This window comes from Oryx dammah, unplaced genomic scaffold, assembly GCF_014754425.2.
Source record: "Oryx dammah isolate SB20612 unplaced genomic scaffold, SCBI_Odam_1.1 HiC_scaffold_28, whole genome shotgun sequence".
Lineage (NCBI taxonomy): Eukaryota > Metazoa > Chordata > Mammalia > Artiodactyla > Bovidae > Oryx > Oryx dammah.
This window is the reverse complement of record NW_024070212.1, coordinates 93,229,289-93,257,110: the sequence shown is the minus strand read 5'-3', so window position 1 is coordinate 93,257,110 and position 27,822 is coordinate 93,229,289. Positions and strand designations below refer to the sequence as shown.

Genomic DNA, 27,822 nt, shown 5'->3' with positions numbered 1-27,822 from the left:
GCTGAGCACCAAAGAATTGATGCTTTTGAACTATGGTGTTGGAGAAGACTCTTGAGAGTCCCTTGGACTGCAAGGAGAACCAACCAGTCCATCCTAAAGGAGATCAGTCCTGGGTGTTCATTGGAGGGACTGATGTTGAAGCTGAAACTCAAATACTGTGGCCACCTGATGTGAAGAGCTGACCCATTTGAAAAGACCCTGATGCCTGGAAAGACTGAAGGCAGGAGGAGAAGGGGACGACAGAGGATGAGATGGTTGGATGGCATCACCAACTCAATGGGCATTAGTTTGGGTAAACTCCAGGAGTTGGTGATGGACAGGGAGTCCTGGCGTGCTACAGTTCATGGGGTTGCAGAGTCAGACACAACAGAGCCACTGAACTGAACTGAAGCACAGCTCAGATTAAAAACCAAAAATTAAGGGCAAAGTGAACATTAAAAAAAAAAAAAAATCTCAGAATTCTCTGGTGGACTAGTGGTTAGGACTCCACACTCTTACTGCCAAAGGCCTGGATTTAAGCCCTGCTTGGGAATTAATATCCCACAAGCTGCGTAGCCCCCAAAAAATAATCTCTACCAAATCAGTTGACACCCTAAACACTATGTATCAGGAGAAGTTTGTTTTTTTTTTTTTTTTAATATTTATTTATTTGGCCACACCAGGTTAGTTGTGGCACACAGGATCTTTAATCTCTGCTGTAACCTGTGAGATCTAGTTTCCCGATCAGGGGTCGAACCTGGGTCCACTGCAATTGCAGCATGAGTTTTAGCCACTGGACCACCAGGTAAGTCCACAGGAGAAGAATTTGAAGGCCTTGGTATACTGAGCAAAAGCCATTGGAGAACAGAGTCTCAAGAACAACCCACATCAAAATCAGATCAATTCAAACACCTGCACTGAAGTCTTAGCATAAAGAAAGGCATGTCAATTTCCAGACATAAAATACTGGGTTGGCCATTAACTTTGTTTGGGTTCTTCCATAACATCCCAAAAGAACTTTGTGGCTAACCCAAGATTTACCTTAGTCTCTACTATCCTAGCAATAAGTTATGCAGAGTTGAAGGACATGTGCTCATGCTCTCCTGTGAGAACACCAAAATCTCAACTAGCTGCAGAACAACCATCAACAGGAGAATGTTGGATCCCACCAAAAAAAGATACCCCACGTCCAAGTGCAAAGGAAAAGTCCCAACAAAATGATAGGATGGGCATAATCAAGTTTAGAATCAAACTTCATACTCAGCAGGCACAAACAAAACCTTGTGTGCACCAGAACTCAGGGAAAGGAACAGTGATGTCCACAAGAGACTGAGCCAGACCTCCCTTTGAGTGTTTGAGGGTCTCCTGCGTACGCATGGGTCAGCAGTGGCCTGCCATGGGGTCAATGGTACTGACTACAGCAGTCCTGGGAGCCATGGCGTGTTGGCCTAAGTCCTTTTGAAGGAAGTCGCCATTAGCCAAACTATAGAGACCCTGAGCAGATGACCCACAAACTGGAGAACAATTATACCAAAGAAGTTCTCGCACTGCTTTAAAAGTTCTAGGGCCCGCAAGAGATTTCACAACCTTGGTGATCTGGCAAAGGGACTGAGAAATCCCAGGGAAACTGACTTTGAAGGCCAGTGGGATGTGATTACAGAACGACCAGAGGACTGGGGCAACAGACCCTTGTAAGGCATAACAAAACCTTGTGTGCACCAGGACCCAGGAGAAAGGAGCAGTGATGCCACCAGAGACTGAGCCAGACTTGCCTGTGAGTGTCATGGAATCTCCAGTGGAGATGGGGGTTGACAGTGGCCTGCTGCGGGGTCAGTGGCACTGACTACAACAGTCCTAGGAGCTGCAGCATGCTGGCCTAAGTCCTTTTGAAGGAGGTCACCATTACCACCAACCCCTACTACAGTTTGGCCTCAGGCCAAACTACAGGGAGGGAACACAGCTCCACTCATCAGCAGAAAATTGGATTAAAGACTTGCTGAGCAGGGCCTCACCAACCAGAGCAAGACCCAGTTTCTGCCACAGCCAGTCCCTCTCATCAGGAAGCTTGCACAAGCCTCTTATCCTCATCCATCAGAGGGCAGAAAGAATGAAAACCACAATCACAGAAAACTAACCAAACTGATCACATGGACCACAGCCTCAATGAAACTATGAGCCATGCAGTGTAGGGCCACCCAAGATGGATAGGCCATGGTGGAATGTTCTGACAAAACATGGTCCACTGGAGAAGGGAATGGCAAACCACTTCAGTATTCTTGCCTTGAGAACCCCATGAACAGTATGAAAAGGCAAAAAGGTATGACATTGAAAGATTAACTCCCCAGGTGGGCAGGTGCTCAATATGCTACTGGAGAAAAGCAGAGAAATAACTCCAGAAGGTATGAAGAGGCTGAGCCAAAGCAAAAACAACACCCAGTTATGGATGTGTCTGGTCATGAAAGTAAAGTCTGATGTTTTAAAGAATAATTCTACTTAGGAACCTGGAGTGTTAGGTCCATGAATCAAGGCAAATTGGAATGTTCAAACGGGAGATGGCAAGAATAAACATCAACATTTTAGGAATTAGTAAACTAAAATGGACCAGAAAGGATGAATTCGATTCAGATGACCATTATATCTACTCCTGTGGGCAAGAATCCCTTAGAAGTAATTAAGTAGCTCTTATGGTTAACAAGAGTCCAAAATGCAGTACTCAGCTGCAATTTCAAAACAGAATGATCTGTTTGTTTTCAAGGCAAATCATTCAGCATCATAGAAATCCAAGTCTATGCCCCAACCACTAATGCCAAAGAAGCTGAAGTTGACTGGTTCTATGATGACCTACAGACCTTCTAAGAACTAACACCAAAAAAAGATGTCCTTTCATCACAGGGGACTAAAATGCAAAAGTAGAAAGTCAAGAGATATCTGGAGTAACAGGCAAGTTTGGTCTTGAAATACAAATGAGGCAGGGCTAAGGCTAACAGTTTTGCCAAGAGAATGCACTGGTCGTAACAAATACTCTCTTCCAACAACACGAAAACAGACTATACACATGGACATCACCAGATGGTCAATACCAAAGTCAGACTGATTATATTATTTGCAGCCAAAGATTGAGAAATTACATACAATCAGCAAAAACAAGACCAGGAGCTGACTGTGGCTCAGATCATGTACTCCTTATTGCCAAACTCAAACTTAAATGGAAGAGGGTAAGGAAAACCACTAGACCAATCAGGTATGACCTAAATCAAATCCCTTACAATAATACAGTGGAAATGACAAATAGATTCAAGGGATTAGATCTAATAGACTGCCTGAAGAACTATAGATGGAGTTTTGTAACATTATACAGGAGGTGGTGATCAAAACCATCCTGAAGAAAAAGAAATGCAAAAGGACAAATGGTTGCCTGAGGAGGCCTTACAAATAGCTGAGAAAAGAAGAAAAGCAAAAGGCAAAGGAGAAAAAAAAAGATATAACCATATGAATGTAGAGTTCCAAAGAATAGCAAGAAGAGATTAAAAAAACAAAAATGTTCCTAAGTGATTAACGCAAAGAAACAGAGGAAAACAACAGAATGGGAAAGACTAGAGATCTCTTCAAGAAAATTAGGGATACCAAAGGAATATTTCATGCAAAGATGGGCACAATAAAGGACAGAAATGGTATGGACCTAATAGAAAAAGAAGTGATTAAGAACAAGGGGCAAGAATATACAGAAACTGAAGTCGGTCAGTCATGTCCGACTCTTTTTGACCCCATGGACTGTAGCCTATCGGGCTCCTCCGTCCATGGGATTTTCCAGGCAAGATTGCTGGAGTGGATTGCCATTTCCTTCTCCAGGGAATCTTCCCAACCCAGGAATCAAACCCGGGTCTCCCACATTGCAGACAGACGCTTTACCGTCTAAGCCACAATACACAGAATACACAGAAGAACTATACAAAAAAGATCACACCACGATGGTGTGATCACTCACCTAGAGCCAGACATCCTGAAGGGCGAAATCAAGTGGGCCTTAGGAAGCATCACTACAAACAAAGCTAATGGAAGTGATGGATTTACAGTTGAGCTGTTTCAAATCCTAAAAGATGATACTGTGAAAGTGCTGCACTCCATATGCCATCACATTGGGAAAACTCAGGAGTGGCCAAAGGACTGGAAAAGGTCAGCTTTCATTTCAATCCCAAAGAAAGGCAGTGTCAAAGAATGTTTAAACTACCGCACAACTACAATCATTTCACATGCTAGCAAAGTAATGCTCAAAATTCTCCAAGCTAGGTTTCAACAGTATGTGAACTGAGAACTTTCAGATGTTCAAGCTGGATTTAGAAAAGGCAGAGGAACCAGAAATCAAATTGCCAACATCCAGTTGATCATATAAAAAGCAAGAGAATTCCAGAAAAACACCTAGTTCTGTTTCATTGACTACACTAAAGCCTTTGACTATGTGGATCACAACCAAGTATGGAAAATTCTTCAACAGACGGGAATACCAGATCACCTTACCTGCCTACTGAGAAAGCTGTACGCAGGTCAAGGAGCAAGAGTTATTACCAGACATGGAACAATGGACTGGTTCAACATTGTGAAAGGAATACATCAAGGCTATATAGTGTCACCCTGCTTATTTAACTTCTATGCATAGTACATCATGCAAAATGCTGGGCTGGATGAAGCACAAGCTGGAATCAAGATTGCCAGAACAGATATCAATAACCTCAGATATGCAGATGACACTATTCTATGGCATAAAGTGAAAACTAGAAAGCCTCTTGATGAAAGTGAAAGGAGAGAGTGAAAATGCTGGCTTAAAACTGAGCATTAAAAAACTAAGATCATAGCATCCAGTTCAATCACTTTATGGCAAATAGATGGGGAAAATCACTGCAGATGGTGACTGCAGCCATGAAATTAAAAGACACTTGCTCCTTGAAGAAAAGCTATGACAAATCGAGGCAATGTACTAAAAAGCAGAGACATCACTTTGCCGACAAAGGTCCTTATAGTCAAAGCTATGGTTTTTCAAGCAGTTATGTACAGGTGTAAGAGCTAAACAATAAGGAAGGCTGAGTATCAAAGAACTGATGCTTTTGAACTGTGGTTGGAGTCTTAGAGAAAACTCCTGAGAGTCCCTTTGACTGTAAGGAGATCCAACCAGTCAATTCTAAAGGAAATCAATCCTAAATATTCACTGGAAGGACTGATGCTGAAGCTGAAGCTCCAATACTTTGGCCACCCGATATGAAGAACTGACTCGCTGGAAAAGACCCTGATGCTGGACAAGATTGAAGGCAGGAGGAGAAGGGGACGACAGAGGATGAGACGGTTGGATGGCATCATCGACTCGATGGACATGAGTTTCAGCAAGCTCTGGGAGATGGTAAAGGACAGGGAAGCCTGGCATGCTGTAGTCCATGGTGTCATAAAGAGTTGGACAAGACTGAACAACTACTATCCTACATAAAATGTCCAGCTTTTGACAAAAATTGCAAAGCATACCAAAAGGCCATGTAAAGCATATTTGCAAGCGACAAGCAATCATGAGAAACCTACTTAGATAGGATACTAAAATTGACAGGGAATTTAAATGCCTATGATCAAAATATTAAAGGCTTTAATGGGAAAAATGGACAACATATAAGATCACATGAAAAAATATTTGGGAGGGTTAAAAAGGGAGAGATTTAGAAGAGGCTATGTTAGAAAATTTTAAAAAAATAATACAGTAACAGATGAAGAATATCTTCAACAAGCTTATCAGTAAAACTGACACAAGGAAAGAATCAATGAACTTGGAGACAGGTCTAGAGAAACTACTCAAATTAAAACATATAGAACAAAAAAGAAAAAAGACAGGGAAAAACAGAACAGAACATTAAAGATGTGTAGAACACCAAACCACACTATTTAATATATGCAACACAGAAGGAGAAGAGAGGAAAGAAAAGAGCAGGAAACATAATATCCAAGAGAGCTGGTGGTTGCACAACACTGTGAATACAGCATATACCATCAACTATATACTTTATGTTACACGAATTTAGTCTCAAAAAGAAAAAAGAATCTTCAAAGTCACAGATCGAAGAACATCAAGCTGGATTACAAACACTACACACACACACACACACACACACACAGACACCCCTTGGGTAGATCATTGTCAAACTGGTGAAAAACAAAAAGAAAATCTTGACAGCCGTAGGAGAGGAAAAAGACATTACATACAAAGGAACGACTATAAAAATAGCAATGGACTTCTCTCCAGAGACCAAGCAAACTAGAAGATAACAGCATGGCATCTTTAAAAAGGTAGAGGGTAAGGGGAAAAAAAACTTTCAGTCCAGAATTCCATAACCACTGAAAGAATCTTTCAAAGCTGGAGACAAAACAAAGACTTCCTCAGACTAAAAAAACTTATGGGAATGTACAGCCAGCAAACCCACACTACAAGAAATAAAGGAAGTAGTTCAGGCAGAAGTATGATACCAGATAAAAACTTAAACATACAGAAAGAAATAAAACAAATACAATTAAAATTTAATTATTTTTCTTTATATTTTATTGCTCTAAAAGATAATTATCTGAAGAAATATAGTAGCAACATATTATGTGTTATAGCATATGCAAAACTAAAATATATGAGAAAGTGAAAGTCACTCAGTCGTGTCTGACTCTTGTGACCTCCATGGACTATACAGTCCATGGAATTCTCCAGGCCAGACTACTGGAGTGGGTAGCCTTTCCCTCCTCCAGGGGCTCTTCCCAACCCAGGGATCAAACCCAGGTCTTTTGCATTGCAGGCAGGCTCTTAACCAGCTGAGCCACAAGGGAAGCCTGAAAATATATGAGAACAACAGTACAAAAAATAGGTGAGAAGAATTGGAAATACAGTGGGATAGGACCATCACACTACATATGAAGCAATATCTTATTATTTAAATGTAGATTTTGGTGGCTTGTATTTTAAAACCTAGAACAACTACTAAAAAACAATTTCAGAAGAGAGATTACAATAAATCAACAGAAGAGAAAAAACTAGTGGGCAAAAGTTTAGTGAAAAACAAGATATTTGTATTATCTAAATGTATCTCCTCGCAAGATATTGACTAATTACAAAGGTGAAGAAACCTAGGAGACATCATCTTAACCAAGTGTCAAAGTTAACACCATCAATAATAAGACACATTAACATCATGTACCTCCTGTTGCACTGAAAAAGGCACAAAATTACATCTGTGGTATTCTTGCCAAGAATGTATAAGCTCAGTCTATCATGAGAAACATCATACAGATCTAAACTTAGGAATATATTGCATGGTATCTGAAATGTCATGGTCTCCAAAAGTGTCATTGTCATGAACAAAAGATCACAGACTAGAAAGGGCTAGAAAGACAAGAAAACTAAATGCATTGTGGAATTTAGATCAAATACGAAACCAAAAAAAGTACATTAAGAGAGTATCTAGTGATATTCAAATAAAGGCTGTTGTTCAGTTAATAATATTGTATCAACAGTATAATAGCACCAAAATAGAGTACTATACCAATTGTGTTTATGCAAGATGTTAGAAGTCTGATGAAGGGTATAAAAAACACTGCACTATTCTGCAACTCTTCTGTAAGTCCTTAGCATTTTCAGATGTCCTCATGCCCTACACACATTGTAATACATGTCTCAGAGTTATAGAAACTCATTCATAATGAAATTACTTAGTTTCTAAGTCATGTCCCACACTTTTGCAACCCCATGGACTGTGACCGCCAGGCTCCTCTGACCATGTGATTTCATAGGCAAGAATATTGGAATGGGTTGCCATTTCCTTCTCCAGGGGATCTTCCCAATTCAGGGATCGAACCTGTGACTAACTAACACAGAGCTTAGTCAGTCTTAGAGTACCTTAATATCTGAGGAACTATGAAACTATGTTTATCACTTTACTATGGAGAGAGTTTAAGCTTGGCTATGATTTTTTTAAAAACATACAAGTCTGTGTTTGAGAGAAATCCACCCACAAGAGAAAGAAGCATTAAATAAGGACCCCAAAAAATATAATTAAAAAATTACTAAAATATCAAGTTAAACAAAACCTAAACCAAACAACAAAAGCCAAAAATAGAAGAGAGTAAAATTGTTGAGAGATCTTAAGCATTCTCACCTCAAAAAAAAAAAAAAAATGTTTAATAAGAAAAATAAGAGGGAATGAAGAAAATGATAACTACAGGATACATAGAAAGGAACTATAAATGTTTTTTATGTGAACATTTTAAGCACAATTTTACTTAAAGACAGAAATACAACTAAACTTTTTAAGAAACTATACTGCCATTAAGTACCAATTTATTTAAAAATTGTCAGTATAAATACAAAGTTCTAAAGATAGGAATTTAAAATACCATATTACTTTTTCCTTACAAGCACACACTGATCTATGTCAGCTAATCCTTGAAACCAGCAGAAAGAACAGCAAGTCATCACATTTACAGGTGTAACCACTAAACCACTTATTTTGCTGCAATGATATTTTGTTTAAACCACTTCCAGTAATAGAAATAAATATAATATCAAGGCAATCAGTTGAAAATAAACCCATTTTTCAAATGAAGTTAACTTGTAAGTTAGCAAACTTTGTAAAATATCAAGACCAAACTACATCTAACTGAAATGAACAACTTTAAAAACAAACCCATGTACATTTTTATTTTCTTTTAAATGTTCAAGTCACAGCCTTTGGCTTAATTTCATAGCAGTAAGTGGACTCCTTACTACATGCTCCATTTGAAGAGTATACCTGTGCTCTAAATCATTGGTTAGATAAGTAGTACTGCTGCTGCTAAGTCGCTTCAGTCATGTCCGACTCTGTGCGACCCCATAGACGGCAGCCCACCAGGCTCCCCCATCCCTAGGATTCTCCAGGCAAGAACATTGGAGTGGGTTGCCATTTTCTTCTCTAATGCAGGAAAGTGAAAAGTGAAAGTGAAGTTGTTCAGTCATGTCTGACTCTTAGTGACCCCATGGACTGCAGCATACCAGCTCCTCCGTCCATGGGATTTTCCAGGCAAGAGTACTGGAGTGAAGTGCCATTGCCTTCTAGAAATCAATAAATATTAACCGACATTTCCAAATTGCACTTAACAATGGGCATATCATTTCCAGCTGGGAGATTAACATATGGCATTCTCACCAAGTCTTAAACCCTGGGAACTTTTATCTATCATCAGTTCAGTTCAGTTCAGTCGCTCAGTCGTGTCCGACTCTTTGAGATCCCATGAATCGCAGCACGCCAGGCCTCCCTGTCCATCACCAACTCCCGGAGTTCACTCAGACTCACGCCCATCGAGTCCGTGATGCCATCCAGCCATCTCATCCTCAGTCGTCCCCTTCTCCTCCTGCCCCCAATCCCTCCCAGATCAGAGTCTTTTCCATTGACTCAGCTCTTTGCATGAGGAGGCCAAAGGACTGGAGTTTCAGCTTCAGCATCATTCCTTCCAAAGAAATCCCAGGGTTGATCTCCTTCAGAATGGACTGGTTGGATCTCCTTGCAGTCCAAGGGACTCTCAAGAGTCTTCTCCAACACCACAGTTCAAAAGCATCAATTCTTCGATGGGTTTTATAAAAGAGGAGATGTCTGGCTTATGTAAATTACATTCAAAGGAAAACTAACATATGAAGCAAAAGCCAATAAAGAGATAAGCAGAAAGTTAACTTGCAGTCTGGGGTAAAACGTGGACCTCAAACAGTTTTGATTTAATAATGCGAACCATTAACTGTAAGTTTTGTAAACTGAGAATTTCATGTTCGTAAAAACTCAAGTTTTCCTTTGAAAGGCAGAAAACAATTCTTTCATACCCACTTAATTAAACATTAATTAGAAGTGATCTTTTATCACACTTAGTTTTCTCCTGAGAGGCAGAACTGTGAAAACTTCAAATAGGTTGCATTAGAGCTTCCTTTACAATAGAATGGTACAACCAGAAATAAATAGGAGAGAAAAAATTATTTTTGAGATGCCAAGAAAAAAACTTGCAAAGAAAAGGATTTATTTGTGAATAATATTTCTCAAAAAGCCACAATAGGTAGAAACCATCTAAATTTTATTTGTGAGATAATGAAATCAGTCCAATCTATTCCTTACGTAACTGGGCCTCCCTCTTTTCCTCTTTCCTCAAATCTTATGTTTGCCAGATAAGGAAGACTGACAGCAATAAGAATCACAAGTCTGAATAGCAAAGACTTTTCCAATATCCAAATAATGAAAATGGAAAACAGACTTAAAAATAAGTATGCTAACAATAATACCAGTCAAATATTTTAGTAAGCAACTACCATGTGCTAAAACAAAATTAATAAGAAACATAATTCCTTTCCTCCAGAGTATTAGAACCTATCTGAAATCAGAGCATAAACATATTTAAATTACCATTATGTAACTGTAGCAAAAGCTCTTTCATTTGACAACATGAAATAAGCTGTGAGTGACAGAAAGAAAAGTATAGGAGTTCAGAAAAGATTAACACACTACAGAAAATCTAGTAACCTTAAAACTGCAATAGTAAAGCTTTTAAAATTTTAAAGGGGAAACCCTAGTTCAAAACCACAGTTTTACCCCTTATTAGCTAAGTGAGCATGAACAATTTACTTAAAGCACTGGGCCTCAGTTTCTCATCTATAAAATAAAGATAATATCTACCTACCCACTTTAAAGATCATATCTACCTGCTGGGAAGATTAAATGAAATAATGTAGGTACATCACTTGACATGATACCTAACACAAAGCAGACCCTCAATAAAAGGAGAGAAGGTAGAGGTGGGTGGATGATGGTCAAATTACACAGTGAGAAACTGAAAACTTCTGTAGAATTTTAAAGGGCTTATAGTCCCATAAACCAAGGGAAACAAAGCAGGCTATAGCAAAGGAGGAGAAACTGATATGACGAGGTAGTCCTTCACAGTAAAATCTCTTCTGTCACAGCAAAGATCTGTGCAAATATAAGCCAGTGTCTAATGGCCATTGATGAAGCCCAGCACTCAATGCTTGGCTGCTTTCTGACGATGACAGAGACTCATTATATCACTGGTTAGACTAGTTCATTCATAAAACTGCAGGTGTTCATAACACTGTATAAAGTAGCAAAGCAATGCACATTCGAGGAACTCTATAGCCACATCTTGAGAAACGTAGAAGAAGAAACTGTTCTATCGCATTTCAGGATAATTATTAAAACACATTTCTTCAAAAGTGAAAATTGGTGGAATGGAAATGTCTCAAAGCACCTCAATGAATCTCAAAATGAGACAGATTATGTGCATAATTTTCCTTGGATTTGACTTAGATTTACTGTCTTTACTATAAACTTCCATTAACACAAAATTATTTTTGAAGATTAGAAATTCAGTAATGATCCAAAATTGGACACACTGATTTGTTTCACTTTTGCCGTAAGTTGGGACATGTAGTTAAAGATAAATACAAGCACTCTGAATAGAGCCTTTCTTCAACAAAGCAGCTATGTCAGCACAGGCAGCAAATTAGAGCAGAAATTGAGTACAAAGTTCAAAAATTATTTCCAAAGAGCATGGAGTACTTAAAATGTAGTACGGCTAGGTTAATATTTACTTGTACTTTATTTCACTTAGCATTGGGTTATTAAGTATACATCAAATAGCTTCCCCTGGATCTCCTAGAGCTCAGTGGAAATATTAACTTATTGAAGGAGTTTCATATGTATAGACCTTCCATGAAATAACTAGCACAGCATCTTGTCCATTATCTATGTCATAAAGCTGTTAAAAGGATTCATCAAAATAACACAAGTGTTTCAAACTTACAAAGTTCCATTAAAATATTTACTGGTACTATAATTCATAATTGACTGTTTTTATAGAATATTATTAGAAATTAAGACATAAATAGACTCTTCATAAATATTTAATGTTTCAGAGATCTTGAATATAAATTAGTCCAAATTCCTTAATTTTATATGACATTCAGAGAGAAGTAACTTGGCCTAGGCCATACCGAATAAAATTGTAACAAGAAGTTTGAAAGTCAGGGCCCTTGATTCAAGATGAATGCAACGGGTTTACCATGATAGTTAGCTGCCTCGTATTTTGATTACTCAAAATAAACACAAGCTGCACAGACTACTACTCCTCATTGGCCCAAAATCTTCTATACTGAAAACAGAATATGAGCAGTGGATCAATACTGGAGCCCAGATTTATAATTTATAATATACAGTGATCATGCAGCATGTTTCCACGTAAGAAGGCAATCCTTTGGTAAAAGATTCTAATTCATTGCTAATAATTCTTCCTTTCTGGAGGTACATTGAAAATACTTGTCTGCAAAGAAGGAATCACTGCAATGACATTAATCTTAACTAAAAATGCAGGACAATGTGAAAAATGTAAGTCTGAGGTAGACTGAGATATGAGGAGTAATACTACAGGACTCACATCAAGTAGATCAGTATCTCAAGATGCTTACCAATATTATTAAAGTTGATGTTATTTTGTTTTCAGAATTTAGCATATATAAGCCAACCTGCAGTTGCCCAAAAAATAAGCAGTCAATTGTAGGGCACTTAAAACATTGGGTTTGGAAGGACTGGTCTGTGGATAGCTATATAATGAAAATAATGTACAGGATCAGAGAAAGTGACTAATAATTAAAGTTTGTTAGGACTGGGCTTTCATATAAAGTTCTTTTTTATTTGTATGTGTAAATCTATAAAATGGCAACAATATTTGCAATCATTACTTTTTCAGGAAGTTATACCCATTTCTGAGTATAATATGTATGTATAAAGGCCCACCTGTCTTATCAATTTCTCAGTACACTTCAGACACCATAAACATGTTTTTAAGCATCCATTGTATCGAGCATAAATCTGGGTAAACTGTAAGCATTCAGTACCAAGAGAATGAGTTTTCTGTTACTGGACTTTATAAATTTCATTACAATTCCAGACTGTGACGCTTAACTTACATTCCTTTCTACATCTCTAGTAAAATATGCACAAAAACCCTGGAGATGTCTTACTGATACGTATAGCAAATCTGAAATACAAACATGTCCTAAGTTAAAAACTTAAACTACGCAAACTCTTCCACAAGGGCCATAAAATACAAAAAGCAGTGATAATCATAATTAAAAAACACAAAATATAATGCACAGACAAAATATATAAAATACCACATAAAAAGTTTCATCATCCTAACGAAACTTTGAACTAGTAATGGATTATTCAAAATACTTGCTTTGTTTTTTAAAAACCACAATGTAAAGTGAGTTCTACATAAAAACAAGGTAAATGAGAACTTTTACAGAGTAAGACAGTTACACAGCATAGCCATCATTTACTGTGAATAAAAGTGGATTATGTGCAAAGAAAAGCCAGCTAAGACAAATATTTTTTTTAAAAAAAGCCAGTTTAAAACTGTGAAAGATAGCCCAACAAAGGATGTTTGGGCCCAACAAAGAATGAGATTGCATTTCTGCAGAAAGATAGCATCACTGTTTTTAGCCCAAATGCTATTTTAATATTTTTCCAAATTTTATCTCACAGTTGGAGAATACCTGTACCACTCAATTATTTAACTACCTGGGAAAATTCTCCTCTTGCAATATTCTAGATTATTGGGTTGAGAAAAAATCCAGATTCAGTAAGAATTTAACCTTCAAAACTAATGAAACAGACCAATATGAAGCAGACAAGGAAAGAATTTATAGCCATTCCCCCAAAATGGTAATTCTTACTTCAAAGACCTGTAGTCCATTACTCCCAATATACAACCTCCCTTTACTCCAGCACCATGCATGAGTGGCTTGATGAGATTTTTAACCTTAACCAGTAATTTGCATCAGGCTCTCCATGAGATACTCTAAAACTATACATACTAAATAAAGCAATGTTCTTGCTATTGCAAAAGAAGTTTCAAGACAAGAAACCTGATGATATTATTTCAGATAAGCTACTGTCCTTTCCCCCTTCCACCACATAGAAATCAGGAATATGTCACCTCTATCATGCTTTGTTAAGAGAATCACAGTGGTGAAAGCATGGTTTTGAAGTCAGGCCATACAAATATTTATAAACTTTGACAAGTGCTAAAACATGAAAAAATAAGATAATCGTAAAACAGGCAATCCTAAAAATATATGTAAGTCAGTAGAAATTTAAATTAGCACAACCAATCTGGAAGGTAGTATAATTATAATTATCCAAAAGCCTAACAATATGTATATAATTTGACCCAGAAACTCAAATTATTAATTGGAATTTATTCACTGTCTTCCAGGAAAACAGTAGGTTAAATATGCAAGGATGAATGTACAAGAATATCCTATAACATATATAATTCCAAAAATCACAGAAATTAACTATCTAACAGCATAAGACTGATGGGTCAAATTACTCTGCTATGACAAGACCATAAAGCACCAGCCAAACATTAAACATTAGAGAGAATGATGAATGGTCACATTTACCCAAATGGAAAGACATTCATGATAGCCCATTCCATGAAAAACTCAGACTACAAAACAGAAGTATACAACTCTAATTTGCATTAAAAAAAATTTTTTTTTAATCATATAATTAAAATAAAACATTCTGGAATAATATACACAAAAAAGTTAAACTAACTATCTCTAAATGATGGAATTAAATGTGATTATTAATTTATCCTTTATAAATTAATAGTGGTAAATCTATACAAAACACATAGATAATTAACTTCATTATATAAATCTATGTATGGACTTGAACATAGCTACGTATCTAATCTCAGCTCTATTATTACCTTCAGTTTTGACTTTTGAAAATTAACATTTCTTCAAAATTCTAATTTAGACTTCTTTAGGATTTCAAAGGCATTGAGAGATATGTGTCATCCCAACATAACCAATACTGTTCCTATACTACTGTACAAATTATTTTTAGTTTGCTTTGCAACTGTAAATAAAATACAATTTTGCAATTTTGCAATAAAATACAAATATGCAATGCTATGCTGGGCGTTGCCTTCTGAGTTACTGCCCAACCCCCTCCAAAAAATAAATAAATAAATAAACCATTTCTATAATAAACTGCCTGAAGTTCATAAGGAAAACCACAGCACAATGCCACTTGCTTAATAGCTTTAGAAAAGAGTAATCATCAGTGAGGCCCCCCCACCTCCACCGCAAGAGAAGGAGAAACATCAAGTAGACTTATTCAGACATTCAACAAGTCTGACTTCCCTCTCCTTCTAAATAAACATCTCTACCGCAATACTACAGGGGGAAATGTAGCTTAATATACAGTAAGAGAAGTTTAGAGATAATTGAAATTACCTAAGGTTTCATAATAATTTAGCAATTTAATACTGAACTAAATATGAACTTCATATTAAATATATGACATTCAGATTGTCCTCATTCAGATTACAATTATAGATGGACCACGTATAGATATGCTGAACCACCTATAAGTAATGCTAAAGACATTCCAGAATTCATAAAATTTCATTGTCAAGATAAAGAGTTAGTTGCTCAGTTGTATTCAACTCTTTGCAACTCTATGGACTATAGCCCACCAGGCTCCTCTGTCCAAGGAATTCTCCAGGCAAGAATATTGGAGTGGGTTGCCATTTCCTACTCCAGGGGATCTTCCTGACCCAGGAATCGAACCCCCGTTTCCTGCATTGCAGGCAGATTCTTTACCATCCTAGCCACCAGAGAAGCCCAGATAAGGAAAAAAGCACTTAAAATAAGTCAGACAGTTAAAGACAAATACTGCATGATTTCACTGATACGTGTAATCCACAAAGAAAACCAATCATAAAAACAGAGTAAAGTGATAGTTGCTAGGTGTGGGTGGAGAATGGGTAAAGGTGGTCAAAAGGTTACAAACTTCCAGTTTTAACATGAATAAGTTCTGGGGGTCCAATGTACAGCATGGTAACTATAGTTAACAATACTGTATTATATAGATGAAAGTTGCTAAAAGAGTAATGTGTTAACTAACCTTACTGTAGTAACAAGTTTGCAATATATATGTACATCAAATCATCACATTGTACACTTTACACTTACACAATGTTGTTTCTCAAATATATCTCAATAAAGCTGGAAAAAAGAAAAAAGCACTTACCACTAAGTCCCAATTATTTTGTTCAAGCAATGTAATAGCTTCATCAATGTTTTCAATGCCAGTACATGCCTGAAAACAAAGTAAGAATTTTAGACAGAATTTTGAGAATGGAGAGGTTAATTAGCATTGAAAGAAACAAACAGCATAATGTGCAATTTAGGTTTGAACAGGTATGTAAACAAAGCCAAGACACTAAATGCCTAACACTTCTAAGCATTTTACACAGACGATTTGAAAATTGTTCATTACAATATAAGTTAACATTACACTGAAGTAAAAGACAATAAAGTAATAAATATGTTTGAATGCTGATTGGAGCCCAGAATGATCTCTACATCTCTATCGGCCCAGGACAACTTCTATTAAGCAGCTTCTGATGAACAATCATGTGTTTAAAAAATGAACTTTGATCCATACTTCGCACTTTATTCAAAAATTAACTCAAAATAATAACAGACAAAATACTCACTGCAGCCACTGCCAGAACCACAATGCTGAAAGGAAAGCAGCAGCAGCAGCAGCCCTCATTGCCAGAGCAGGAGGAGACTTGAAAGGGCTGAAAGTCCCATCAGACTACCTAGCCTTTGAGGCCCTCCTGTCATGGCAGTGAAAACCCTGGTGACTCCAAGTCAGCTCTTCACGATGACTTCACCATTGCTCAGTCTCCCATCTCCTCCCTGAGCAGGGAGAAGGGTTAATTAAGCCTCAGATCTGGCTCATGTGGTCACAGCTGGTAGGAGGCCAATTGCTGAACTGCCTTTTCCTGGACCAGGCCATAGGGATCCCTCCAGGCAGGCTTTTACAAAAAGCAGAGAAATCCTCAAAGTCTCACGAGCTAGTCTTATTAAGAATACCTGCCCATCCAAGGATGGACCCCAGGTTATGAAAGACAAGATTCAACTGCCCTGTCTGCTGACACTTTGCCAAAAAGGTCCACTATTCATACAGGGACTGACCTCTTTGTCTTCTACCACCCAGGCATCAGTGGACCTCCTCTGTGAGACTGTGCCTTCCCACGGCCCTCTGTAACCTACCAACCATATACTTCCCTGTGGTCCTGTGATGGCTAGTGTGGGGCTATTCCAACAACCAGTCAGTAACACCCACTCCCATGGCCATCTCCCCCATTTGGGGTCCAAAGTTGTGTTTCATCACTGGTGTGCAGTGTACATACTTCTGATCAAGCCTTCAGAGAGTCATTTTCAGGACCCCATCTTTGCTCTGTTCAACTGCCTCCTGGATCCTCTTCCCCCTAGCCAATGACTGCTGAACAGGAAACTTCTTTGGTGCTGTTTCTTATTCATCTGTCCACCCAGCCTCCAGGGTTGCCCTTAATTCCTGAGAGGCACAGAGCAGTTCCCTTCATCTAGCTGCTTGTATTTTAAGTTCTTTATATGTCACAACCCCTACACCCAATAGTGTCAGCAGCTCTGTGAAACTGACCAGGTGGTCCAATCCCAGGGCAGGTTTGAATGACTGGTAGTCATACTCCCTGAAAGGCTATACCTCCATTTTCAAGTTTCATAGTTTCTGCACTAATAGCATGATCCCCACTACTATGGTCTCTGGTCAATATACTTTGTGAAACTGTACGTCCCCTCATAGCCTTTCTCGGTGTTCACATAACCTTTGTCACTTTCAACAGTATAGTACTCTTTTCTGCCCAATTGAGTGAGGCCACTGTACTGTCTAGACCTTCCCCACCTCCCAACATGGAAAAATTATGAAACTTTACACAAGACTGCCTTTCTGGTCCTCCCCATTCTTCCAGTGCCAATTTCTTTGGGTCCAACATAGGCCCAAGAGATGTCCTCTAAGTATCAGATGGGCCTACCCTGTGTCCTCTTCAACTTCCCTGGTGGCTCAGACAGTAAATCACCTGCCTACAATGCGGGAGACGCTTTACCATCTGAGCCACCAGGGAAGTTGAAGAGGACACAGGGTAGGCCCATCTGATACCCAGGTTAGAATCCCTGGGTCGGGAAGATCTCCTAGAGAAGGAAATGGCAACCTACTCCAGTACTCTTGCCTGGAAAATCCCATGGACGGAGAAACCTGGTAGGCTACAGTCCACGGGGTCTCGAAGAGTCGGACACGACTAAGCGTCTTCACTTTCAATTACTTTCTTTTTTTTATGTCCTCTTCAGCCCATTTTACTTAAGATTACATCTCTGTGAGGTCACCAGCCCTTCTGCTTGAATTCTGTGAATCTCCCCCTGGCCTCTTTGGGTAGAACCTAGACAGTACTGTTGGCACCCCACTCCAGTACTCTCGCCTGGAAAATCCCATGGACAGAGGAGCCTGGAAGGCTGCAGTCCATGCAGTCACTGAGGGTCAGACACGACTGAGCGACTTCACTTTCATGCATTGGAGGAGGAAATGGCAATCCACTCCAGTGTTCTTGCCTGGAGAATCCCAGGGACAGGGGAACCTGGCGGGCTGCCGTCTATGGGGTCACACAGAGTCAGACACGACTGAAGTGACTTAGCAGCAGACAGTACTGTTGCCCATTCCCAACCTTCTTTCCCGACAACCGTGGCACTTGCTGTTGTCCATGAAAATGGCAGTGAACAGATTCAGTTTTGAACTGGCCCTAAGGAAAGAGGTCGGAGTTGTATGGGCAAAAGGGAGGAATAAGAGCCATTGGAGAACTGAGAATGAATTAACTTTTTTTATATTAGTAACAAATACAGTGGAAAATAAACAAATACATACATATCTAAATAAATAAATAACAGAGGTAAAGTAAAACCCCAAATTACAAAGCCTCTAAATTTGTGCTGTTGGATATGGTAGCTACTACATTCAACTGAGTTAAGATGTGTTGTGTTAAATACATACCAGTGTAGGACTTAATATAAAGATTAAAATGGAAAGTATCTCATTAATAATTTTTCTAATGAACAAATGTTGAAATATATCATTTAAAGTATATTGGCTTAAAGGCTTCCCTGGTGGCTCTGTGGTAAAGAGTCCACCTGCCAATAGAGGAGACAGGGTTAGATCCCTGGTTGGAGAATATTCCACGTGCTGCAGAGTAGCTAAGCCCACACAACACAACTATTGAATCTGTGCTCTAGAGCCTAGGAACTGCAACTACTGAAGCCCATGTGCCCCAGAGCCTGTGCTCCACAACAAAGAAGCCACTGCAACGAGATGCTCACGCACCTCAATGAGAGAGTAGCTTCTGCTCCCCGTAACTAGAGCAAAGCCCACACAGCAGCAAAGACCCAGCACAGCCTAAATAAATAATGAAATTATAAAAAATAATTGGCATGAATAAAACACATTTAAATTTATTTTACCTGTTTCTTTTATTTTTTCTGTTTCTTAATGTGGACACTAAAGAAATTTATTACATATATGATTCATTCTAATGCTATTCTAGAAGAACACATAGAAGGAAATCTTTGTGACATTTAGATACAAATGCAAAAGTACAATCCAAAAAACTGATAAAATGGACTTTATTAAGAACTACCACTCACAAAGACCAAAACAGACATTTCTCCAAAGAAGACACAGAGATGGCCAAGAGGCACATGAGAAGATGTCAAATATCACCAATTATCAGAGAAATGCAAATCAAAGTGACAATGAAATATCACCTCACACCAGCCAGAAAGGCTATCATCAAAAAATTCACAAACAATAAAGCCTGGAGAGGGTATGGAGAGAAGGGAACCCTTCTATACTGTTGGTGGGAATGTAAATTGGTATAGCCACTATGGAGAACAGTATGGAGGTTGCTTAAAAACTAAAAACAGAGCTATCATATGACCCTGCAATCCATTCCTGGGCATATATCCAGAGAAAAACATGATCCAAAAAGATATATACACCCCCATGTTCATTGCAGAACTGATTACAATAGCCAAGACATAGAAGGAACCTAAATGTCCACCAATAGGGGAATGGATAAAAAAGACGTGGTACATATATATAATTCTTTCTCAGCCATTAAAAAGAATGAAACAATGTCATTTGTAGCAACACGGATAGACCTAGAGATTGTCATACTGAGTGCAATAAGTCTGACAGAGAAGGAGAAATATCATATGACATCCTTTATATGCGGAACCTAAAAAGAAATGATACAAATAAACTTACAAAACAGAAAGAGACTCACAGACTTAATGAAAACAAACTTATAGTTGTCAGGGGGAAGGATGAGGGAAGGGATGGTTACAGAGTGTGGGATCAATAGATACACACTGCTATATTTAAAATGAATAAGCAACAAATACCTACTGTATAACACAGGGAACTTTGCTCAAAGTTATATGGCAGCCTGGATGTGGGGAGTTTGGAAGAGAATGCATACTTGGATACGTATGGCTGACCCCTTCACTGTTCACCTAAAACAATCACAATATTGTTAATCAGCTATACACCAATAACAAGTTAAAAAAAAAAACAAAAACTACCACTCATGAGAAAAGGGGATGACAGAGGAATAGATGGTTGGATGGCATCACCAACTCGATGGACATGAGTTTGAGCAAGCTCTGGGAGTTGGTGATGGATGGTCAGGGAAGCCTGGCAAACTGCAGTCCACAGGATCGCAAAGAGTCAGACACAACTGAGCAACTGAACTGACTGACTGCTCACAAATTCCCTGGCAGTCCAGTGATTAGGACTCAGCACTTTTACTGCTGAGGACCCAGGTTTGAACCCTGACTGGAGAACTGGATTCTGAAAGCCACACAGTGCAGGCAAAAAAGAATAAGAAGCTTTGGAAAAAAACCTACTGCTCTTTGAAAGCCACTGTTAAGAGAATGAAAAGGCAAGCCACACACTGGGAGAAAATCTGCAAAATACATGGAACAGAAGATGAGTAACCAGAATATAAGAATTTTAAATCATTAAAATTCAATTTATACAATTTTTAAGTAGCAAAAGATTTTAACAGAAACTTTACCAATGAAACTATACATGAGAATAAGAACATGAAAAAATATTCAACATCATTAGTCATTCAGTTCAGTTCAGTTCAGTCACTCACTTGTGTTCGACTCTTTGCGACCCCATGAATCACAGCACGCCAGGCCTCCCTGTCCATCACCAACTCCCGGAGTTCACCCAGACCCACGTCCACAAGTCGGTGATGCCATCCAGCCATCTCATCCTCTGTCGTCCCCTTCTCCTCCTGCCCCAATCCCTCCCAGCATCAGAGTCTTTTCCAATGAGTCAACTCTTCACATGAGGTGGCCAAAGTACTGGAGTTTCAGCTTTAGCATCATTCCTTCCAAAGAACACCCAGGACTTATCTCCTTTAGAACGGACTGGTTGGATCTCCTTGCAGTCCAAGGGACTCTCAAGAGTCTTCTCCAACACCACAGTTCAAAAGCATCAAGTCTTCAGCGCTCAGCTTCCTTCACAGTCCAACTCTCACATCCATACATGACCACAGGAAAAACCATAGCCTTGACTAGACGGAACTTAGTCAGCAAAGTAATGTCTCTGCTTTTGAATATACTATCTAGGTTGGTCATAACTTTTCTTCCAAGGAGTAAGCGTCTTTCAATTTTATGGCTGCAATCACCATCTGCAGTGATTTTGGAGCCCAAAAAAATAAAGTCTGACATGGTTTCCACTGTTTCCCCATCTATTTCCCATGAAGTGATGGGACCGGAGGCCATGATCTTAGTTTTCTGAATGTTGAGCTTTAAGCCAACTTTTTCGCTCTCCTCTTTCACTTTAATCAAGAGGCTTTTTAGTTCCTCTTCACTTTCTGCCATAAGGGTGGTGTCATCTGCATATCTGAGGTTATTGATATTTCTCCCGGCAATCTTGATTCCAGCTTGTGTTTATTCCAGTCAGCGTTTCTCATGATATATTCTGCATAGAAGTTAAATAAGCAGGGTGACAATATACAGCCTTGACATACTCTTTTTCCTATTTGGAACCAGTCTATTGTTCCATGTCCAGTTCTAACTGTTGCTTCCTGACCTGCATACAGGTTTCTCAAGAGGCAGTTCAGATGGTCTGGTATTCTCATCTCTTTCAGAATTTTCCACAGTTTATTGTGATCCACACAGTCAAAGGCTTTGGCATAGTCAATAAAGCAGAAAGATGTTTTTCTGGAACTCTCTTGCTTTTCTGATGATCCAGCAGATGTTGGCAGTTTGATCTCTGGTTCCTCTGCCTTTTCGAAAACCAGCTTGAACATCAGGAAGTTAACGGTTCACGTATTGCTGAAGCCTGGCTTGGAGAATTTTGAGCATTACTTTACTAGCATGTGAGATGAGTGCAATTGTGCAGTAGTTTGAGCATTCTTTGGCATTGCCTTTCTTTGGGATTGGAACGAAAACTGACCTTTTCCAGTCCTGTGGCCACTGCTGAGTTTTCCAAATGTGCTGGCATATTGAGTGCAGCACTTTCACAGCATCATCTTTCAGGATTTGAAACAGCTCAACTGGAATTCCATCACCTCCACTAGCTTTGTTCGTAGTGATGCTTTCTAAGGCCCACTTGACTTCACGTTCCAGGATGTCTGGCTCTAGATGAGTGATCACACCATCGTGATTATCTGGGTCGTGAAGATCTTTTTTGTACAGTTCTTCTGTGTATTCTTGCCACCTCTTCTTAATATCTTCTGCTTCTGTTAGGTCCATACCATTTCTGTCCTTTGTCGACCCCATCTTTGCATGAAATGTTCCCTTGGTATCTCTAATTTTCTTGAAGAGATCTCTAGTCTTTCCCATTCTGTTATTTTCCTCTATTTCTTTGCATTGATCACTGAAGAAGGCTTTCTTATCTCAGACTCTATCTAAGTTGCAACCACATTAATGAAAATTTCTTCTGAGTGGTTTCAGGTCAGCAATGGCCATAAGAAAAATATGTGCAAGATTTAGAAGGCAGAAGAGAAGCAGCAAAAAAAACTACCCTCCAAAAGTCTAGTTATGGCCCCAAGTGTTATTGTAACTCATATACACTATTACTGATCCACTGGCTCACCTCATGAACATGGAACAGAGAGAAGGTCCACAACTTCTCCAGGCCTGGATTAATTTTCCTCATGAAAACAGATGCCAAAACCCTTAACAAAACCAAATGCAGGGACATATAGAAAGAATAACACATCATGACTAAGTGGGGTTTCTTCCAGCAATGCAAAAGTAGTTTAACATGAAAGAAGCAAAGGTATCTTTTAATATAAATGTCTGTACATAGAAAATCCTCTTCATTCTTTAAAAAGAAAAAGCTTCCAGAGTGATAGATAAATGTTTAAGGTCACAGGATACAAAATATATGACAAAAGTCTACTATTTTCTCAAAAAACTAAACACAGAGCTACTATTTGATCCAGCAATTCTACTTCTGGGTATATACCCAAAAGAACTGAAAGCAGGGGGGCTTGAATAGGTTTTTATAGATTTGTGTTCATAGCACAGTAAGTCAAAAGATGGAATAACAATAGCACAATAAGTCAAAAGATGGCATCAACTCAAATGTCCATTGACCAATGAATGGATAAACAAGATGTGGTATATACATACAGAATAATATTCAGTCTTAAAAAAGAAGGAAATTCTGACATATGCTACAATAGGGATGAACCATGAGGTCATTATATCGAAATAAGCCAGACACAAAAGGACAAATACTGTATGATTCTACTTCTATGAGGTACCTAGAACAGTCAAATCCATAGACAGAGAAAGAATGGAGAGTTAATGTTTAATCAGAATGGCATTTAGTTGGGAAAGATGAAAAAACTTTGGAAAAATGGCAGTGATTGACGTGCACAATAAAGGGCATGTACTTAATGCCACTACACTGTACACTTGAAAACAGTTAAAAAGGTAAATTTTGTTACACACATTTTAATATACAAAAAGAAAGCTACACATAGTTTCACACATACACTGTTTTTTTCAGGTAAAACTAATATATATAATATTAGATTAAAAGTACTGGGTTTTCTTAGAGCATGGGGAATAGTGCAAGGGGAAGTACTGACTAGAAGGAGATTTCTATAGTTCTACTTATATTGTTTTCTTAACTTGAATGTCATTTTCACGGACATGTTCATTTTGTGCAAGTTTATGAAACTATACTTTTATGATTTGTGTTCTTTAGTATATGAATATTACACCACAATGAAGTTTTATTTTTTGTCTTAGTTAATGACAGATAAATTGTGATTTTGCTGATTGAGGACTAGATCATGCTTCATATCTAGATAGGTTTCAAGAACACATACCAGTCTAGCAAATGAGCCCAATATCTACCTGGATGGGTGGGGGTCTGGGAGAGGATTCATGGATATGCACAGCTGAGTCCCTTCACTGTTCACCTGAAACTATCACTACATTGTTAATCGTCTATACCCCAATCCAAATAAAATGTTTATAAGAAAAAAGAAATCCAGTATCTATACTACAGTAAACATTTATTGCATGCTACCTGTCTTTGGCACATCAAGTATAATTTTTCTCAAGAGGTGAAAATATTGCTTCTGTTTCAAAAATAGTCTAAAATGAAAGTCAACTTCTACTATTAACAACAGAAGTAAACAGAAAATGAAATCTAACAGTGTACTATGAAAATCTCTAAGTATATAAATAAAAGAATGTCAAGGACATATATCTGTGTTAAAAAGATTTTTCTACATGTCAAAGAATTTCCAAGGCCCAGATGCTTATTGTCTCAGTTGGATTAAGTCTTTAGAACAAAAATATTATGCATTTAAAAAAAAACTGGTCAGGTCTTCTAATATTAAAAGCTATAGAAGGCAAGCAAACTGATTAAGTTTTTATTTTTACTTTGATCAAAACAAGTAGTGATTTTTAACACAGGAAATAATACTCAGTAATACTCTCATAATATACAAAAACATCTAATGTGCTTTAGAATTAAAACAAAAAAGTTATTTTCATAATTGTAATTTATATGCAGAAAATTAGAAAGAATATGCTTTAAAAGTACTACTAAGTTCTGGACTGAATAATAATTTACAAACTTTATCTTGGACATTACACAGTGATACTTGAACATGAATTCTGTATGTTTTAGGAGTGTACATGAACTAAAAAATTTAGAGTTGATAAAGTTGTATGAATTAATATCCTTCCAAAAACAGAAAAAATTGATGTTTTATATACTATTTATGGTTCACCTCTTAAAAACAAAACTAGAGAACAGACTTATTATAAGAACTTACATTCTCCTTTATATCCACAAGAGGGAGCAAACATTTAATAAATCTTTATAGGAACTGCATTACATACTAATTTTTACATGAGACTTTTAGGAACAATAATCAGAAAAAATAATAAAACTACCAAAAATATTTGAGTGTCTACCACATACCAGCATAGTCTGAAAATGCAGCAGGTAAAAGATATAATCATGATCTCAGATTTCACAGCGTATCAGGCAACAAAGTACATCTAGAGACTTGTAAGATAACACAAATAATACTTAGCATTTATAGCATCACTATAAACTAAAGTTTATAAGTATTCAGTCTGACCAGAAACTACAAATGTGATGAAAAGATTAAACAAGTATCAGTAATGCACAGTCTACAACTCTAAGAGGCAAATAATATGCATTATGCAATTTATCATATAAAGAATGCACAACAGGCTATAAAATGCCAGTATCTTTTTACCAAGCAGACTTTGATGATCTAAACTACTTTGTCTTCCCATTAAGCTTAATCAAAATGAAAGCAAATTAACACTGGCTTAGGGGACTGCTGGGCCATAGTTAAAGTACTTCAGGAGAGGCATCTTTGAAATGTACTGATTAGTAGTAAAATCATAATGCCAACACTAAAAAGTCTCAATCACAACCTATTAATAACATTTGAATACAATTATTTTTATATGACTTAAAGAAGAATGGGTTCCAAAAGGGCATGATTAATTAGGTAGCAATAATCGAGGAGATCTTCCAATTAGGTATGCCTATATAGAAGCAAAACATATAGATACAGTCCTTTTCGGGAAGGTACATTGTCAGGAAACAATGTATAGTGAAAAAAATCAAGTCTTAATCAACACAGAACCAGAAGGTGGCCTAATGGTTAGGACTCCATGCTTTCACTCCTCCGTAGATCCACATCCATCTTTAGCTTAAAGAACTTGCATCAGCATTTCTTACGAAGGGCAGGTCTGCTGGCAATAAACTCTCTCAGGCATTATCTTCTGACAATGTCTTCATTTTCACTTTTGAAAAATAATTTCACTAAATAAAACTCTATTTTGATTTTTTTTCAGTACTTAAAGATATCATTTCATTGTCTCCTGTATTCCATAATTTGTGATGAGATGTTAACTAACATTCTTGTCATTGTTCTCTTCATAGAATGTCTTTTTTTTTCCTCTGACCGTTTTTAAGACTTTTCTCTCTATCTTTGGTTTTCAAGAATTTGGCTGTTATGTGCCTATGTGTTAGTTTCTTTGTAATAATCCTACTTGGTGTTCTCAACTTAAATCTATAAATATATGTCTTGCACCAAGACCCATCAAAGATACTAAGGGATTTTTCTTTTTTCAACATAAGGCTAGAATCACTTCAAAAGAGGGGGAAAATAGAAAAATTAAGATAAATATTACTTTGCTATCAATTCATAACAAATTTTAAAGTAAATTCTTGAAGAGATGCTGGCCAATAGATCCTCAGACGGTAACTATTATCACTATGAATAAATGATGTCCAAACATTTTTTAACAGATGATTTGACTTGTATGTCAGGAATATAATTATTTTTCATAAATCTGGATTTCAATAAGGCAAGTGACAAAATTTCTTGGATTTATTCTGAAAGATTAAACATAGAAATAAAGACTTCCCTGATGATCCAGTAGTTAAGACTTCACTTTCCAATGCAGGAAGGTGTAGGTTCGATCCCTGATTGAGGGGCTGGGATCCCATGTGTCTCACAACCAAAAAATCAATACATAAAACAGAAGTAGTATTGTAACAAACTCAACAGTCTTTAAAAATGGTCCACGTTTTTTAAAAAATCTTTTTAAAAAAAAAGGACAGAAATAAAGATGAATGCTACTAGTCATGCTGAAGCTTTAGAGCATGAATGCCTTCATCTAATTTCAACTTGACTTCAGTTCAGTTGTTCAGTCGTGTCGGACTCTGTGCAACCCCATAGATGGCAGCCCACCAGCCTCCTCTGTCCCTAGGATTCTCCAGGCAAGAACACTGGAGTGGGCTGCCATTTCCTTCTCCAATATTAAAACTAGTTAAGTTCAATTTAATACCCAGTGAGAATACACTTTGTGCCAGAAAGTATGCTAATCATTAAGAATACTAAAATGACTAAGATCTACTTCCTGGCTGTACAGAATTCACAAATTAATTAGAAAGACAAACAGATATTTTAAAAGTATGTGAAAGCTGCAATGACAGCTATTATGTATAAGAATAATAGATACAGAGGAGGAAGGAATAAGTAAATGTGAGGGAAGACTTCACAGAGAAAATGCCTATGCACAAGTCTAAGAGATAAACAGAAGACTGAGATGCAAGCAATTGAGAAAACTGGCAAAGGCAAAGTGACATGACATGATAAAAGTTCACAAAAATTACAAGTATCAAAGTATCACTATAGAACAAGTCATTGGGAAAAGTATAGGCTGCTGCTGCTAAGTCGCTTCAGTTGTGTCCGACTCTGTGCGACCCCACAGATGTCAGCCCACCAGGCTCCCCTATCCCTGGGATTCTC

The 27,822-nt window shown here is 37.8% G+C and overlaps 1 protein-coding gene across 2 annotated transcripts in view; it reads right to left on the bottom strand.

Moving 5' to 3' along the window:
- FAF1 (Fas associated factor 1) overlaps positions 1 to 27,822 on the bottom strand; it is a 472,185-nt gene that overhangs the window by 417,595 nt on the left and 26,768 nt on the right. For both annotated transcript variants that reach the window (XM_040231204.1, XM_040231205.1), the window contains exon 2: positions 16,128 to 16,196. In XM_040231204.1, coding sequence (XP_040087138.1) covers positions 16,128 to 16,196 — 69 coding nt within the window. The remainder of the gene's footprint in view (positions 1 to 16,127; positions 16,197 to 27,822) is intronic.